The following is a 15,710-nucleotide window of genomic DNA, read 5'->3' on the forward strand; positions in this document are numbered from 1 at the left end:
GTGGAACATAGTTATAGAAAACAAATATGTCATAAACAATAACATTACAGAAACCAGAGATATTATAAAAAGACAATAGGAAAACTGTACCCTCATTTTTGTCGAGCCTGCAACTTTTGTTGCAGAAAGCTCGACATAGGGATAATGATGCGGCGGCGTTAGCTCACTTCTTAAAAGCTTTATATTTTAGAAGGTGGAAGACCTGGATGCTTCATACTTTGTATATAGATGCTTCATGTTACAAAGTTTCCGTCGGTCACATGTCCAATGTCCTTGACCTCATTTTCATGGTTCAGTGACCACTTGAAAAAAAAGTTCAAATTTTTTGTAATGTTGAATTCTCTCTTATAAGTAATAGGATAACTATACTTGATATGTGCGTACCTTGCAAGGTCCTTGTGTCTGTCAGACAGTTTTCACTTGACCTTGACCTCATTTCATGGATCAGTGAACAAGGTTAAGTTTTGTTGGTCAAGTCCATATCTCAGATACTATAAGCAATAGGGCAAGTATATTCGGTGTATGGAAGGACTGTAAGGTGTACATGTCCAACTGGCAGGTGTCATCTGACCTTGACCTCATTTTCATGGTTCAGTGGTTATAGTTAAATTTTTGTGTTTTGGTCTGTTTTTCTCATACCATATGCAATAGGTCTACTATATTTGTTGTATGGAATGATTGCTAAGTGTACATGTCTAGCGGGCAGATGTTATGTGACCTTGACCTCATTTTCATGGTTCAGTGGTCAAAGTTAAATTTTTGAGTTTTGGTCTTTTTGTCTAATGCTATATGCCATAGGTCAACTATATTTGGTGTATGGAAATATTTTATGATCTTTATGTCAGTCGAGCAGGTTTTATTTAACTGTGACCTCATTTTCACGGTTCATTGCACAGTGTTAAGTTTTTGTGTTTTTGTCTATTTTTCTAACTATAAGTTATGTGTCAACTATATATGTTGTATAGAAGCATTGTTAGCTGTACCTGTTTGCCTGGCATGGTTCATCTGACTTGGACCTCTTTTTCAAGGTTCATTGGTCTTTGTTTAGTTATCTTGGATAATGTTAAGTTTATGTGACAGTTGTAATAACGCTTAGCTTTATACTTAGGACTATCAACATAATATCAATGATTAGTATAGAAGGCGAGACATTTCAGCGTGTGCACTCTTGTTTTGCTTTAGTTCAGGTTTTTATACGTGGTCGTATATTGGTACCACGTTGGCGTCGTCGTCCGTAGATGTCATCGTCATCGGCGTCCAAGGACTTTGTTTTTTCCCACTATAACTTTAGTAAAAGTGAATAGAAATCTATGAAATTTAAGCACAAGGTTTATGACCATAAGAGGAAGGTTGGGATTGGTTTTGGAAGTTTTAGTCCCAACAGTTTGGGAATTAGGGGCCAAAAAGGGCCCAAATAAGCATTTTCTTGGTTTTCACACTATAACTTTAGTTTAAGTGAATAGAAATCTATGAAATTTTGACACAAGGTTTAGGACCACTAAAGGAAGGTTGGGATTGATTTTGGGAGTTTAGGTCCCAACAGTTTAGGAATATGGGGCCAAAAAAGGCCCAAATAAGCATTATTCTTGGTTTTCGCACAATAACTTTAGTATAAGGTTATAGAAATCAATGAAATTTAAACACAAGGTTTATGAACACAAAAGGAAGGTTGGGATTGATTTTGGGAGTTTTGGTCCCAACAGTTTAGGAATTAAGGGCCAAAAAGGGGCCCAAATATGCATTTTTCTTGGCTTTCGCACCATAACTAAGTATAAGTAAATAGAAATCTATGAAATTTAAACACAAGGTTTATGACCATAAAAAGAAGGTTGGGATTGATTTTTGGGAGTTTTGGTCCTAACAGTTTAGGAAAAAGGGGCCCAAAGGGTCCAAAATTAAACTTTGTTTGAATTCATCAAAAATTGAATAATTAGGGTTCTCTGATATGTTGAATCTAACTGTATGTAGATTCTTAATTTTTGAACCCATTTTCAAATTGGTCTACATTAAGGTCCAAAGGGTCCAAAATTAAACTAAGTTTGATTTTAACAAAAATTGAATTCTTGGGGTTCTTTGATATGCTGAATCTAAACATGTACTTAGATTTTTGATTATTGGCCCAGTTTTCAAGTTAGCCAAATTGGGGTCCAAAATTAAACTTTGTTTGATTTCAACAAAAATTGAATCCTTGGGTTTTTTTGATATGCTGAATCAAAACATGTACTTATAATTTTTATTATGGGCCCAGTTTTCAAGTTGGCCCAAAATTTAACTGTTTGATATCAACAAAAATTGAATTCCTGGGGTTCTTTGATATGCTGAATCTAACCATGTATTTAGATTTTGCATATTGGACCATAATTGGTAAATGTCCAATTTAAAAATTTTGAGTTTTTAAGTTTAAGTTTTAGACCACATTCAGGAATCGAGCTGTGGTGTTTTAACTACATGCGTTTGTTGTAAAAAGTTTTACATTTCAAAAGGTAGAAGACCTGAATGCTTTACACCTTTATTTTAAAACTTCTATAGAAATATTTATGCCCTATGTAATGACATTTACTTCTGTCACATGTCTATTTTCGTGACCCTCATTTTCATGGGTTTTTACCGCTTGAAAAACTATTTTGTTTGTCATAGGAATTCCTTACTTATTACAAGCAATAGGTTAATAATATTTGGTATATGGAATGCATGCTGGGTCTACATTGCCTGCAATATACAGTTCACCTGACATCATCCTTTTTTCATGAATCAGTAATCAAGATTCAAGTAACTTGATTACCGGTAGGTCCATTTCTCGTATAACTATGAGCGGTAATTCAACTATATTTTATGTTTTGAAGGTTTGTAAGGTGTACATGTCTGTCTGTAAGGTACGGTATTATCATGGTTCATTGGTCAATGTTAAGGTTTTGTGATTTGGTTAATTTTTCAAAACCATAAGCAATTGGTTAACTCTATATTATTAGTATGCAAAATGATTCATTAGTTGACTGTTCACACTTGTCTTGACAGTTCATCTGACATTGACCTCATAATTATTTACTTATGTAAAGTTGTTGTGGATAAGTCTGTTTCCAGTATACTATAAGCAGTAAGCCAACTATATTTGTTGTAAAGAGTACAGTTGTCATCAGGTGCAAAAACCATCAATTTTGACGAATTATAGTCACATCTCTTGACCTGGAAGACAGAGGGATGCTGATAGATGTATCCATCTGTAGTCTGTATGTAGAGGGGAACCAGTGAACATGTTTACCACAACAGTTCTTGAGTCAGAGTGAAACTGATCTTGGTACATATGTCTAAAGACAGTCATTTTTATACGACCACAAAAATTGAAAATTTTTTGGTCGTATATTGGTATCACATTGGCGTCGTCGTCCAAACATTTGGTTTTCGCACTCTAACTTTAGAAAAAGTAAATAGAAATCTATGAAATTTAAAGACAAGGTTTATGACCATAAAAGGAAGGTTGGGATTGATTTTGGGTGTTTTGGTCCCAACAGTTTAGGAATTAGGGGCCAAAAAGGGCCCAAATAAGCATTTTTCTTGGTTTTCGCACAATAACTTTAGTATGCAGCATTTAAGTAAACAGAAATCTATGAAATTTTAACATAAGGTCTGACCACTAAAGGAAGGTTGGGATTGATTTGGGGAGTTTTAGTCCCAACAGTTAAGGAATTGGGAACAAAAAACAGGTCCCAAATAAGCATTTTTCTTGGTTTTTATACGACTGCAAAAATTGAAATTTTTTGTCGTATATTGGTATCACGTTGGCGTCGTCGTCCGAATACTTTTAGTTTTCGCACTCTAACTTTAGTAAAAGTGAATAGAAATCTATGAAATTTTAACACAAGGTTTATGACCACAAAAGGAAGGTCAGGATTGATTTTGGGAGTTTTGGTCCCAACATTTTAGGAATTAGGGGCCAAAAAGGGCCCAAAAAAGCATTTTCTTGGTTTTTCGCACTATAACTTTAATTAAAGTAAATAGAAATCTATGAAATTTTGACACAAGGTTTATGACCACAAAAGGAAGGTCGGGATTGATTTTGGGAGTTTTAGTTCACACAGTTTAGGAATTAGGGGCCAAAAAAGGGCCCAAATAAGCATTATTTGTGGTTTTCGCACTATAACTTTAGTATAAGTAAATATAAATCAATGAAATTTAAACACAAGGTTTATGACCACAAAAGGAAGGTTGAGATTGATTTTGGGAGTTGAGGTCTGAACACTTTAGGAATTAGGGGCCAAAAAGGGGCCCAAGTAAGCATTATTCTTGGTTTTTGCACCATAACTTTAGTATAAGTAAATAAAAATCTATGAAATTTAAACACAAGGTTTATGACCACTAAAGGAAGGTTGGGTTTGATTTTGGGAGTTTTGGTCCCAACAGTTTAGGAAAAAGGGGCCCAAAGGGTCCAAAATTGAACTTTGTTTGATTTCATTAAAAATTGAATAATTGGGGTTCTTTGATATGCCAAATCTAACTGTGTATGAAGATTCTTAATTTTTGGTCCCGTTTTCAAATTGGTCTACATTAAGGTCCAAAGGGTCCAAAATTAAACTTAGTTTGATTTTAACAAAAATTGAAACCTTGGGGTTCTTTGATATGCCAGTGGCGTATCCAGAACTTTTCCTAAGGGGGGGCCCGCTCCAGTCATGCTTCAGTGATTCCCTATATAATCAACCAAATTTTTCCCACGAAAGGGCCCCCCCCTGGATCCGCCTATGTATGCTGAATCTAAAAATGTACTTAGATTTTTTGATTATTGGCCCAGTTTTCAAGTTGGTCCAAATCGGGGTCCAAAATTAAACTTTGTTTGATTTCATCAAAAATTTAATAATTGGGGTTCTTTGATATGCCAAATCTAACTGTGTTTGTAGATTCTTAATTTTTAATCCAGTTTTCAAATAGGTCTACATTAAAGTCCAAAGGGTCCAAAATTAAACTAAGTTTGATTTTAACAAAAATTGAATTCTTGGGCTTTTTTTTATATGCTGAATCTAAACATGTACTTAGATTTTTTATTATGGGCCCAGTTTTCAAGTTGGTTCAAATCAGGATCCAAAATTATTATATTAAGTATTGTGCAACAGCAAGAAATTTTTAATTGCACAGTATTCAGAAATAGCAAGAAATTTTCAATTGCACAGTATTGCGCAATAGCAAGAAATCTTCAATTGTACAGTATTGTGCAATAGCAAATATTTTCAATTGCACAGTATTGTGCAATAGCAAGAAATATATAATTGCACAATATTGTGCAATAGCAAGAAATTTTCACTTCATTGGAGTTATCTTTCTTTGTCCATAATAGTAGTTAAATCAACTTAAATCATTGTTTTATACAATATTTATAGTATAACTAATCGCCGTATTTGAATATCAAAAATAAGACAACGCGTGACCGAACGACGCATGGATTAAACGAGTGCGCAGCACGAGTTTAATCCATAGCGGCGTTGGGTCACAAGTTGTCTTATTTTTGATATTCAAATACGGCGATTAGTTATTCTTTTTATTACATTGGCAAATGGCTTTTTTTTTTTATGAAATTAATGTAGAAAATGTAAGGAACTATATCTTTTTCCTACGCATTGACAATTTGTTTTGATCCGACGTTATCGACGTCTTGACAACGCCTATTGTTGTATGACGTCAGAGAGTGAAATAACCACGTTTATTTCACATGTGAAATTATCGGTTTTTATCTAACTGGGAAATCAATGTAATTCATTGCAACCAATGTAATAAACAATGTATATTTAAATTTACTACCAACTGATAAATTAAAACAATCTTTACCATTCAGTGATAACAAGCACCTTTTGTTACATTTTAATATTTTATGATGTATTTAAATGAGTAGTTATTGTTGCAAACTCCATTAGAAATTTGAATTGAGATCAGTTTTGGAAAAAGGGAAAGGGGGTAAATTTTTCATTCATTCAATTTCTTCAAACATTTTTTGAAAGGATTAATATTCAACAGCATAGTGAATTGCTCAAAGGCAAAAAAAATATTTCAAGTTCATTAGACCACATTCATTCTGTGTCCGAAACCTATGCTGTGTCAACTATTTAATCACAATCCAAATTTAGAGCTGAATCCAGCTTGAATGTTGTGTCCATACTTGCCCCAACTGTTCAGGGTTAAACCTCTGCTGTCATATAATGCTGCACCCTGCGGAGCATCTAGTTTTACTTCAACTGGACCTACAACTGGAAGTAGTCGTTTCTTAAGCGAATTTCAATAATAAACAAGATCAGTAGTTATATCCCCGCAGGTTTACACTATTTGTGGAAGTCTTAGACCTCTGAACTTTGTATGTTGTTGCAATTTCAATTTTTTTAAATTCATATTTGAGCTCAAAATGAACATTAAAACAGAGAAATTTGACAATAAACGGTATAAACTTCAAAATAAATGTCAAAAGATGACCTGCAAAAGTAGGGAGAGCCATTGGAGCCAAAGAATGGTATTTAGGGTAATGTGTCCCCTTCATGTTAAGGGTTAATTTACCAAATAAAACTGCCTATTTTTATCATACATAATTTACTAGACACTTTATTACAACTCAGTTCGTATCTATTGACCTCAACATTTGGTAGAATGCATGTAAGTCTTAGTTTTCTGCAGTTTTCTTTTGTAAGTCTTAGGCAATTAATTTGATATTTGGTATCCAGCAATATCATTAAATGTACAAGTAATTTAGCCTCAATAAATTAATTACTTTTTCTTTTACGGTTGAATGACTTTTGCTGAGGTTGCGACTCTTGGACAAAAAATAAAATAGATGCCTTAGGTGTCTGGTTGGACAAGCAGTTGTTGGCAATCTTTGCATCTTAACATGAATATTTTGGAGAGTCCCCTCTACATTAGTAACACCATTTAAAATGCTTGTCCCATATGAGCGTAAACACATCTCATGTAAATGTTAGGCCAGTAAGGGACTTTGTACTGTTAATACCAACAGAATGATTGTTGACTTAATATCAGGTTTTTTTTTCAATAGTAGCATGACACACACAAAGTATAATAAACATATTTTATTATTTACAATGAATGACAACAATATGATAGTCATTAGAAGTCATATATCAACAATATTTCCACAAGAAATAACTATTAATTGACATTTGTAAACAGAACTTTACAGAATTTTTTAACTTGAATACACATGAAATATGATCTAGGTAATAAATTTATGAGTATGAGCTATGAGTTCTAATACAGAATTTATCAGGTTTACAAAGGTGTAAACATTCTAGCACTTCCTTCATTTAAAGGTTGGCACAATATTTATAATGCTTTATTTTTAGTTTCAACAAACTAAAACTAAGAATGGGAATGCCAAATGGGGAACAGACAACAACCAGACAAAAATTCAGAAAACAGCACAAGGCCACCAATGGGTCAACCTTTTTTTTCATATTACTAAAATTTATTCTCTCTAATTTTCTAAACATGATTAATTGAATGCTAAAATAGTATTACATATATAAACATATAAATATTTAAAAAATATAAACACAAGATCCATATCTTTAAAAAAGTTATTTCACTTTTTGATGTTTATCCTGTTGCGACTGGAGTATTGACAGGCTTTTCAATATATTCAGTTGTGTCTGGTATAATTGTATAGTATGGTGTTCTTCCTCTGTATAGCACATAATGTTGGATAATAAATAAAATGTCAAATAAGATGGAAAAGAATCCAAGACCAAACTTTGTTGGATCTCCAAATATAGAACCCCAATCATCTGAAATAAGACAAACATAATTTTTTTAATCTGTATTTTGATGAATAATATGTTACTCCAACTAATAAGTAATCTGTGCCTTAATTTACCATTAAATCAGACATGTCATATTATACATCAGTATATCTTTTCTTTAAAAAATCAAAGATGATCATCAACTTTTTACTGGAAGCCAAACATTTTTGTACTTTCTGTATAATAAAACACTGATCTACTGTATATTTGCACATGCACATAACTGAATCAACAGTATGCAGAATATTGGACATGTAACATTTTTATATGTTAGGTCAAGCGTGTTATCTGTTTGTATCAGGTTTACATACATCTGTATTTTCACACATAGCCATTTAATACAGTTAGAGATCATCAGAGATTATATTAATCAAGAGTTATATTTAGATTTCTTTGTTTGACTAGTGAGCCCTAATGATTTGCATATGGTGCCCTAGTAAATTTATTTAAGGAGCACAGAACACTAGGAGCCCGGAGCACCGGGATTACCGGAGCACAGACTACAAGGAGCCAGGTTGCCCTAGTAGTCTAACTGTATGCGGGCTTGTAGGAGTGATATAAAAGAGAGAAAGAGCGTGAGATAAAGGGGAAGAGAGAGAATTTATAGTGAGGAGAGGACAGTTGTGTTTATTTAGTAGAGAGTAGAACCGTATTGTTGAGCCTGAAGTTAGATGTACATTGTGTTGTGTTATACTTGTAACTTTGTGATTTCAATAATACAGTATCGAACTTTTATTCGACTTCGTGCTTATGTTCACTTACAAGACTTTGTTCAGACTATACGAGGATCCATTTATTTATTTATTTATTTATGTGACCAGGATTCCCTTAATCACGCTACCAGTAGATTTCAAGGGTAACCCTGTTAAAGATTATACTTGGTATTTGTCGTCCGTGTACGAGTGAAACTTAGACACCCAACAATACAACACAACCACAAGAATACACACTTTAGTTCAATTACCATACCAAACTTTTTGGTCACAGACATCCAATTATTTATTGATGCAAGTTTTTTGTCCTCAACTATTTCCATGGGATAGACAAATGAACACACAGATGGAGTAATGGGTGGACAGACAGAGGTAAACCCATATACCTCTTTCCTTGGGAGTATAGTTTTAAAAATAAACTTACCACTATTGTAAGCCAATAAAAACATCTGTAACAAACTAAATGATCCACCAGTAAAATCTAAGATAACATTTCCAATACTCCAACCTTCAGTGCTTTTTCTCTTGAAATTCATATATGCCTATTTCAAAAAATAATAAGTATAAATCGTTAATTTTTGTTCATCTAAATTTAGAAATTATTGCAATTTTTGAAGAATGGACAAAAATGTGAGATTAAATATTGCGATTTCAGGAAAAACTGCTTTCAAATGTATCAATCAGATATCAGAATGTGAGTTCCTAATTATTGCAATACTCACTCAGTAGCATTTTTTGCATTTTTAAAAATTTCGCAATAATTTCTGAATTAACAGTACCTGTTTAAGAAGACAAGATGCATTAGTTGATTATTTTAAACAGTTATAATTGGTATTATGATATTAGAAAAAAATATCATTTCTATACACAGGTGGAAAGACCAAACATCCTTGGCATCTTGGTTGAAACCTGAACAAAATTATGTAGTTGGTTTACAAAAAAAATGTTCTCATTTTGTAAAAAAATTCTGTATTAAAAGTTATGCCTCGTTCAGAAAATACATTTAATTAGAATTGAATTCGAATCGAATGCGAATCGCATTTTCTAATGGCATTCACACACTCATACTTTTTAATTTGAATTGATTCATTGGCTAATTCGCATTTGAAATCCATTTTTGTTCATTCGAATTAAGAGTTAACGTCGTTCAGACAGTAAAGCAAAGTTGACACGCATTGCAATTCGAATTAGAATTTACGTTTGTACGTAAAATGTTTCGAATGTGAATTCAACTAATTCGAATAAGTTAATGCGAATCAAATTCTAATTACGTGTGAACGCAGCATAAATCTCACGGAAATATGGAAACAATAAATATCAAAGGAGTATAACATATATAAAGATATCAAAGATAAAAGTTATGCATTGTCATGACAAGAAATTTTTAAAGTTGGTTGTATAAAAATATTTGACTTTGTCCATTGGACAACTAGAGAACCCTAATGCATTGTTATTTCAGAGATGCTGTTAAATGCTTCTTACCCTACATGTGGCTTAAGATTCTCGTAATTCACATCATACAATTTTTACTTAGCAATGATTAACTGAAGATCATATGATACATTATATTATTAACTCCTAACTTGACATAGCAGACATAGTACAGATATGTGAGGCATGTGGTACATATTTTATATGCGTAACTCCTAAATTGACATAGATGTATAGATATGTGAGGCATGCTTACCTGAGGAACATATTTTATAAGAGTTACTCCTAACTTGACGTAGGAGAAGTAGTACAGATATGTCAGCCATGTTATAACTTTCGCTACTGTTACAAATAATGACACCAATATAAACAACCATGCACCTATCACTAAAAACAAACTAACTTTGGATATCTTCTGTCCACCTCTCTGAAAAGATATTCATTATATTTCAGTTATAATCAAATAAAATGCAGTGAACTATACAATTTTAGCCTTTTTGATGAATGTAATACATTTTATCCACCTGAGGAAAGTGTAATAACCTAGGATGCAGTCCAAAGTCAATATACCTTTATTATGTTGATAAAACATATATTGACTGATAAAAAAAGGTCATTTTTTTTTTATTATAACATGGTGTTCAAAAGCTTTGACATACCATTTAAGAATGGTCATTCAACATCTACTATTTGTTTTATACAAAATGGGAGATGTGGTATGATTGCCAACAAATCAATCCTTCTCTTTACCCCTTAGTTGTTATGTTGAATGTTAGCTTTATCCCAGATTACCTAAAGAGCATTTTGCTATTCTTTTAAAAAAACATGTTTTTTGTAGTACACATACAATGTATAAAAAATGAGAATGCAATAAAACATAAAATTGTGTGAAGATGATGGAAGTTTTTAACAACCTTGACTAGCTATACAGTCCATGCATGGTTGGCCCTGGCTTGAACCTTTTTGGGCATTTAAATAATTTTATTTTTGCCATAAGGTAATTGTGTGTGCACTTGTTGGTTTAGAAAGTACTGTGAATTGACTTCAGGAGAATATATTTTCCATTTTAACAACCAACAAAGTTTTTATTCTTTTTTACAAAAAAAAAACAAAATAAGGACATACCTCATACACTGTGCACTGGAATATAGTAATAATAGTGACAAACACTGCATGTATTGTAAATATAACATCATTTAGCTGTACTGGATTAATTCCCCTTGGATGTGCATCAGCATATTCTTTCTGTAAACACAAGTAAATAATCATACATTAACTTCAATACACATAATAAACATGAAAACAAGTGGGTACTAAAAGAAACAAGAATGTGTCCATAGTACATGAATGCTCCACTCGCAATATCATTTTCTATATTCAGGACTGTAAAATGGGGTTCAAATTTGACATTAAAATAAGAAAGGTCATATCAAATAAGGAACATGTGAGCTAAGTTTCAAGTTGATTGGACTGCAATTTCATCAAAAACTACCTTGACCAAAATCTTTAACCTGAAATGGGGCAGACAGATGAATGTACAGACGAAAATAGATGAATGGACGCACATACCAGATAACATAATGCTCATAAGTAGAGCATAAAAAATGAGGCATAATAAATGGGACATAAAAAGGTTTGCAGAAATGATGACAAAACAATGATTAAACACTTATTGGCTACAATTTTGCTAGATGTTCAGAACTTTAAACCTTGACTTGTCATCTGTTTAATTCAAATGTATGTTCTTTTAGAAACATGACATAAGTTCTGATTCTAGGCATTATAAAAAAAGTCTTGAATTAGACAAACTTTTTATATTGGATGTAATAAAAGTTTGTGCCTTGTGACTTGAAAAAAAGACATTCCTAGCTTGTTTTATGCTCTATTCTGTGTTTCTGGGAAAGGACATACACATTCCAAAAGTTTTGATATCTTCTCAATGTAGAACTAACTTCATATTTTTGAATTATGTGTACGTACATTACGTTAAATTGAACCCCAAAAATCACTTTTAATACTTGTAGATCAAAAAGTCAAAACTCATTCATGAGAATCATGATATATTTAATAGGGGTCAGCAAAAAATAGAGTTCATAACACTCATTTACTTTATGTATTCCTCAGTAGTAAAGTTTGATATAGTTTTATATGTTTCAGTTGTACCAGCCATCTTTAACAATACTAATTTTGTGACTTTGACCTTGAAGATTGACATTCTAACCTACTGTAGATTCATTATTATTTGTGGTATACCTTTTTTTTTTTTTTTTAGATATTTCATGGGTAAAGATAGGTTTACAAAGAATTTGAGTGTTCAATGAAGTACAGTATAAAAACAATTCTGGTATACAGACTTTGGCATAACTACAAAATCAAATATCCGATAATCCATGAAAATACACAAACATTTTTATCCTAAAAAATTAATGAATCCACAGTAATTCCCTTATTTTGGGTAAACAATTTTTTAAGTTATTTTTATAGAGGAATAAAGTATGATCAATTTCATCCAAATTCTGGGCTGAGACAACTAGATATGGCATATAGGATATGCAACATATGACCTTGCAGAATTTCCTTCCTTTCTTTCTCTGCTGTAGGGCAGCTCAAATGAACAACTTTCATAGAATTTAAGTTCCGAGTCAAACATAATTTGAACAGACCAACAATTGGGTTAAAAGAGACAGAAAAAAAATTGTATATACCCATCCATTTTGTTTGGAGGGGAGTTATAAAAACTTGTTTTATTACTGTCATTATTTATTGATGTTGTTTATTTTTTTTATGTAAGCTTATACATATTATTCACATATACCATACCTTCACACTATCTACCCAAAACATTCCAACATTGAAAAATCCATAGGCAAGGAATCCAGTTAGGTTGTAAGCTAGAAAGTCAAAGTTCAGTCCAACGACACTGAAAAAAAGGAAGAATCATTTTGTTAAATCATTATTTGTTTCCTCTTAACATGCTTACACAGAAAGCTGTAAATAAATTTTGCGAACTTTTCTTTTTGTTTGACCTAGCTGGAGGTCTAGTAAGTTTTATGTTTATTGCAGCTGTAAAGTGTTTTAAATGTTGATATGCAAATTTGCTTGAAAAGTCAAATAAAATTGAGACTCAACTACTAGCTCTTGACAAGAAAATGTATAATTTAAGTAAAGAGACAATTTTAGGGGCCAGCTGAAGGACTCCTCGGGTGCTGGAGTTTCTCCCTGCATTGAAGACCCATTGTTGACCGTTGGATGTTGTCTGCTCTATGGTCGGGTTGTTGTCTCTTTAACACTTTCCCCATTTCCTTTCTTAATTTTATATTAATTGAAGTTTTCCATTGAAAAAACTATACCTTTTTCTTTTCCAGTTGGAGATAACTTGTGGATAAAATGAGATTGACCATGCAACAAAGTATATCCATCCAATAACAGCATTGATAATAACTAGAGCTTTATTATGTACTAATGTTATTCTTACAAAACATTTCTCCAAGCTGTAATAGATAAAATAGAACAAAAGTTTTAATGTGTTTGATGTCATAAAAATTATAACCAGGTAAACCTTCAACTGCAGTGTAAGTAAAATAAAATTTCCATTACTGTATATAAGACTATATAAGGACATATCAAATGTTGTTATTATGGGTATCAAATGCTTTGTTTTTTCTTTTTTCCCAAATATTCCTTCACACAAATTAATTTCTGCATGCAACAAAAGCTACTGGTAAGTGTTTTCTTGAACTATCTTCAAAATGTAACAAAAAAATCACAGTAACAAAATGTTCTGTTAGCCATTTTGTGACTACATACATGTATATGCATATTATTCTATACTCATATAAGTAACATCCATACTTTTCTATTTCTGGCGATGATGAATTGACTCGTAACGTCAGATGCCCTGCAGTTACTGCTGTTATATTGACCTTCACGCCTTTTGTTGTGTTTCCATGTATTATAACATTATGTACTGGTACTATTAAATTATGCTTCTCTTTGTAAGAAGTGTCTTTACCACTTTCATACATAAATAAAATAGTTGCATCTTCAATGATGTGTGATCTGTAAAAAAAAGATTTGGACATATTACATACATACATTGTATACAAATTCTAGTAATCCTTTAAAGTCCTGGAAATATTGCTTTTTCATTAGCTGAATTGGGCTTTGAACATTTGTGTGTAGCATTTAGTTAACTTTGCATACTATTAGATCAGTACTACAGTGTATGTGTTTGTACTTAGAAAAGATCTGATGAGTCAAGCCCTTTCCAAATGATTTTCTCAATGTGTCATTCCAGAGTTTTAACTTGCTATGGAGAGAGTGTTTTAATATCATATGACAAGCTTTCACTTACTACATGCATGTAGAGAGTGTGTTTGTAAAATCAACTGTTCAATTTTAACTTACTGTGGAGTAAGTGTTAATTGCTCAGTAGAATCAACAGCTAATTGTACATCAGTCTTGGAGAATGTCAAAGATGGTAAACCTGTACCTGTACATCCTATAAAAAAAGGAAACCATTAAATTACAATTCATATAAAGTATAATAAATGCTTAAAATAGCAGTTTTAGATAAAATAGTAGCTGTAGAACAGATGTTAGTAATGTTAGTAGAACGATGGAATGTTTTCACTGCTGGTGGACGTTTCGTCCCAGAGGGTATCACCAGCCCAGTAGTCAACACTTCGGTGTTGACATGAATATCAATAATGTGGTCATTTTTATAAATTTCCTGTTTACAAAAATTTGAATGTTTCGAAAAACTAAGGATTTTCTTATCCCAGGCATAGATTACCTTAGCCATATTTGGCACAACTTTTTGGAATTTTGGATCCTCAATGCTCTTCAACTTTGTACTTGTTTGGCTTTATAAATATTTTGATTTGAGCGTCACTAATGAGTCTTATGTAGACGAAACGCGCGTCTGGCTTACTAAATTATAATCCAGGTACCTTTGATAACTAAATGTATTATAAGGATATTTTAAATTTTTAGAAAATAAGTTACAAATTTGCAGACTGTCTTATTTTTTATACACATACATTATAAATAGCATACATTTCAATCAAACATCTTTTCAAATAATATATACACTTCATTTAACCAAAATAATCCAGTCATTTAATTCCTACCACTACTATCATAACTATCATGACTATCACTCCATAAATGCCTGTCACTTACAATCAAACTGATGAGAAACGGCAGTGGATGGAGGACACTGAATTATTTGAGTTACAAAAGATGACAACATATTCAAACTTATAATTCACTTTCCCTTTAACCTGGATTCAAGCATCAAAACATAAAAACAAAAAATTCAATAAAAAAAACTTTTATGTTTTAATTTCGTATTGACATATGATTGTTCATTAAAAGTGCTGTTTCTTTTTGAAGTGGAGTTTACAAAGTTTTCTGAAGGATTTGTATAGTGAGACACTTTACAAATTCTATACAAATGATTTGGTTTTCTTTATCACTTTACAAATCCTTGATCAAATAAAACAATTTAAATTTGTATTAAAATTCCTTTTTAAATATATTGGAACCTCAAATATGTATACAATTTACCTCTAACTATAAAAGCGACAAAGCACACAGTGGTTACTGAAAATATAGCCATCATAAGGTGTTCAAACTTCTATAGCTGTCACATTTTCACATGTTAGATGTAAACACACCAGCACACATGATTTGTCACATGACATTATATTTTTGTACATGATATAAGCTAATTATTTTCTATATAAATTATTATTTGTTTTCTCTAAATTATGACAAT

At 32.0% G+C, this 15,710-nt stretch overlaps 1 protein-coding gene across 1 annotated transcript; it reads right to left on the minus strand.

Annotated features, from left to right (window-relative positions):
• Positions 1-7,042: 7,042 nt before the first annotated feature.
• LOC139518406 (cystinosin-like) lies at positions 7,043-15,647 on the minus strand. The gene is made up of 9 exons (XM_071309955.1): positions 15,500-15,647; positions 14,336-14,429; positions 13,781-13,987; positions 13,279-13,419; positions 12,749-12,848; positions 11,054-11,173; positions 10,185-10,355; positions 8,922-9,039; positions 7,043-7,769 (listed from the first exon to the last, which is right to left on the minus strand). Exons 1-9 carry the CDS (start codon positions 15,552-15,554, stop codon positions 7,582-7,584), a joined length of 1,194 nt encoding a protein of 397 aa, XP_071166056.1. The 5' UTR covers positions 15,555-15,647; the 3' UTR covers positions 7,043-7,581.
• Between the last annotated feature and the right edge of the window lie 63 nt (positions 15,648-15,710).

This window comes from Mytilus edulis, chromosome 1 (genome assembly GCF_963676685.1).
Source record: "Mytilus edulis chromosome 1, xbMytEdul2.2, whole genome shotgun sequence".
NCBI classification, from domain to species: domain Eukaryota; kingdom Metazoa; phylum Mollusca; class Bivalvia; order Mytilida; family Mytilidae; genus Mytilus; species Mytilus edulis.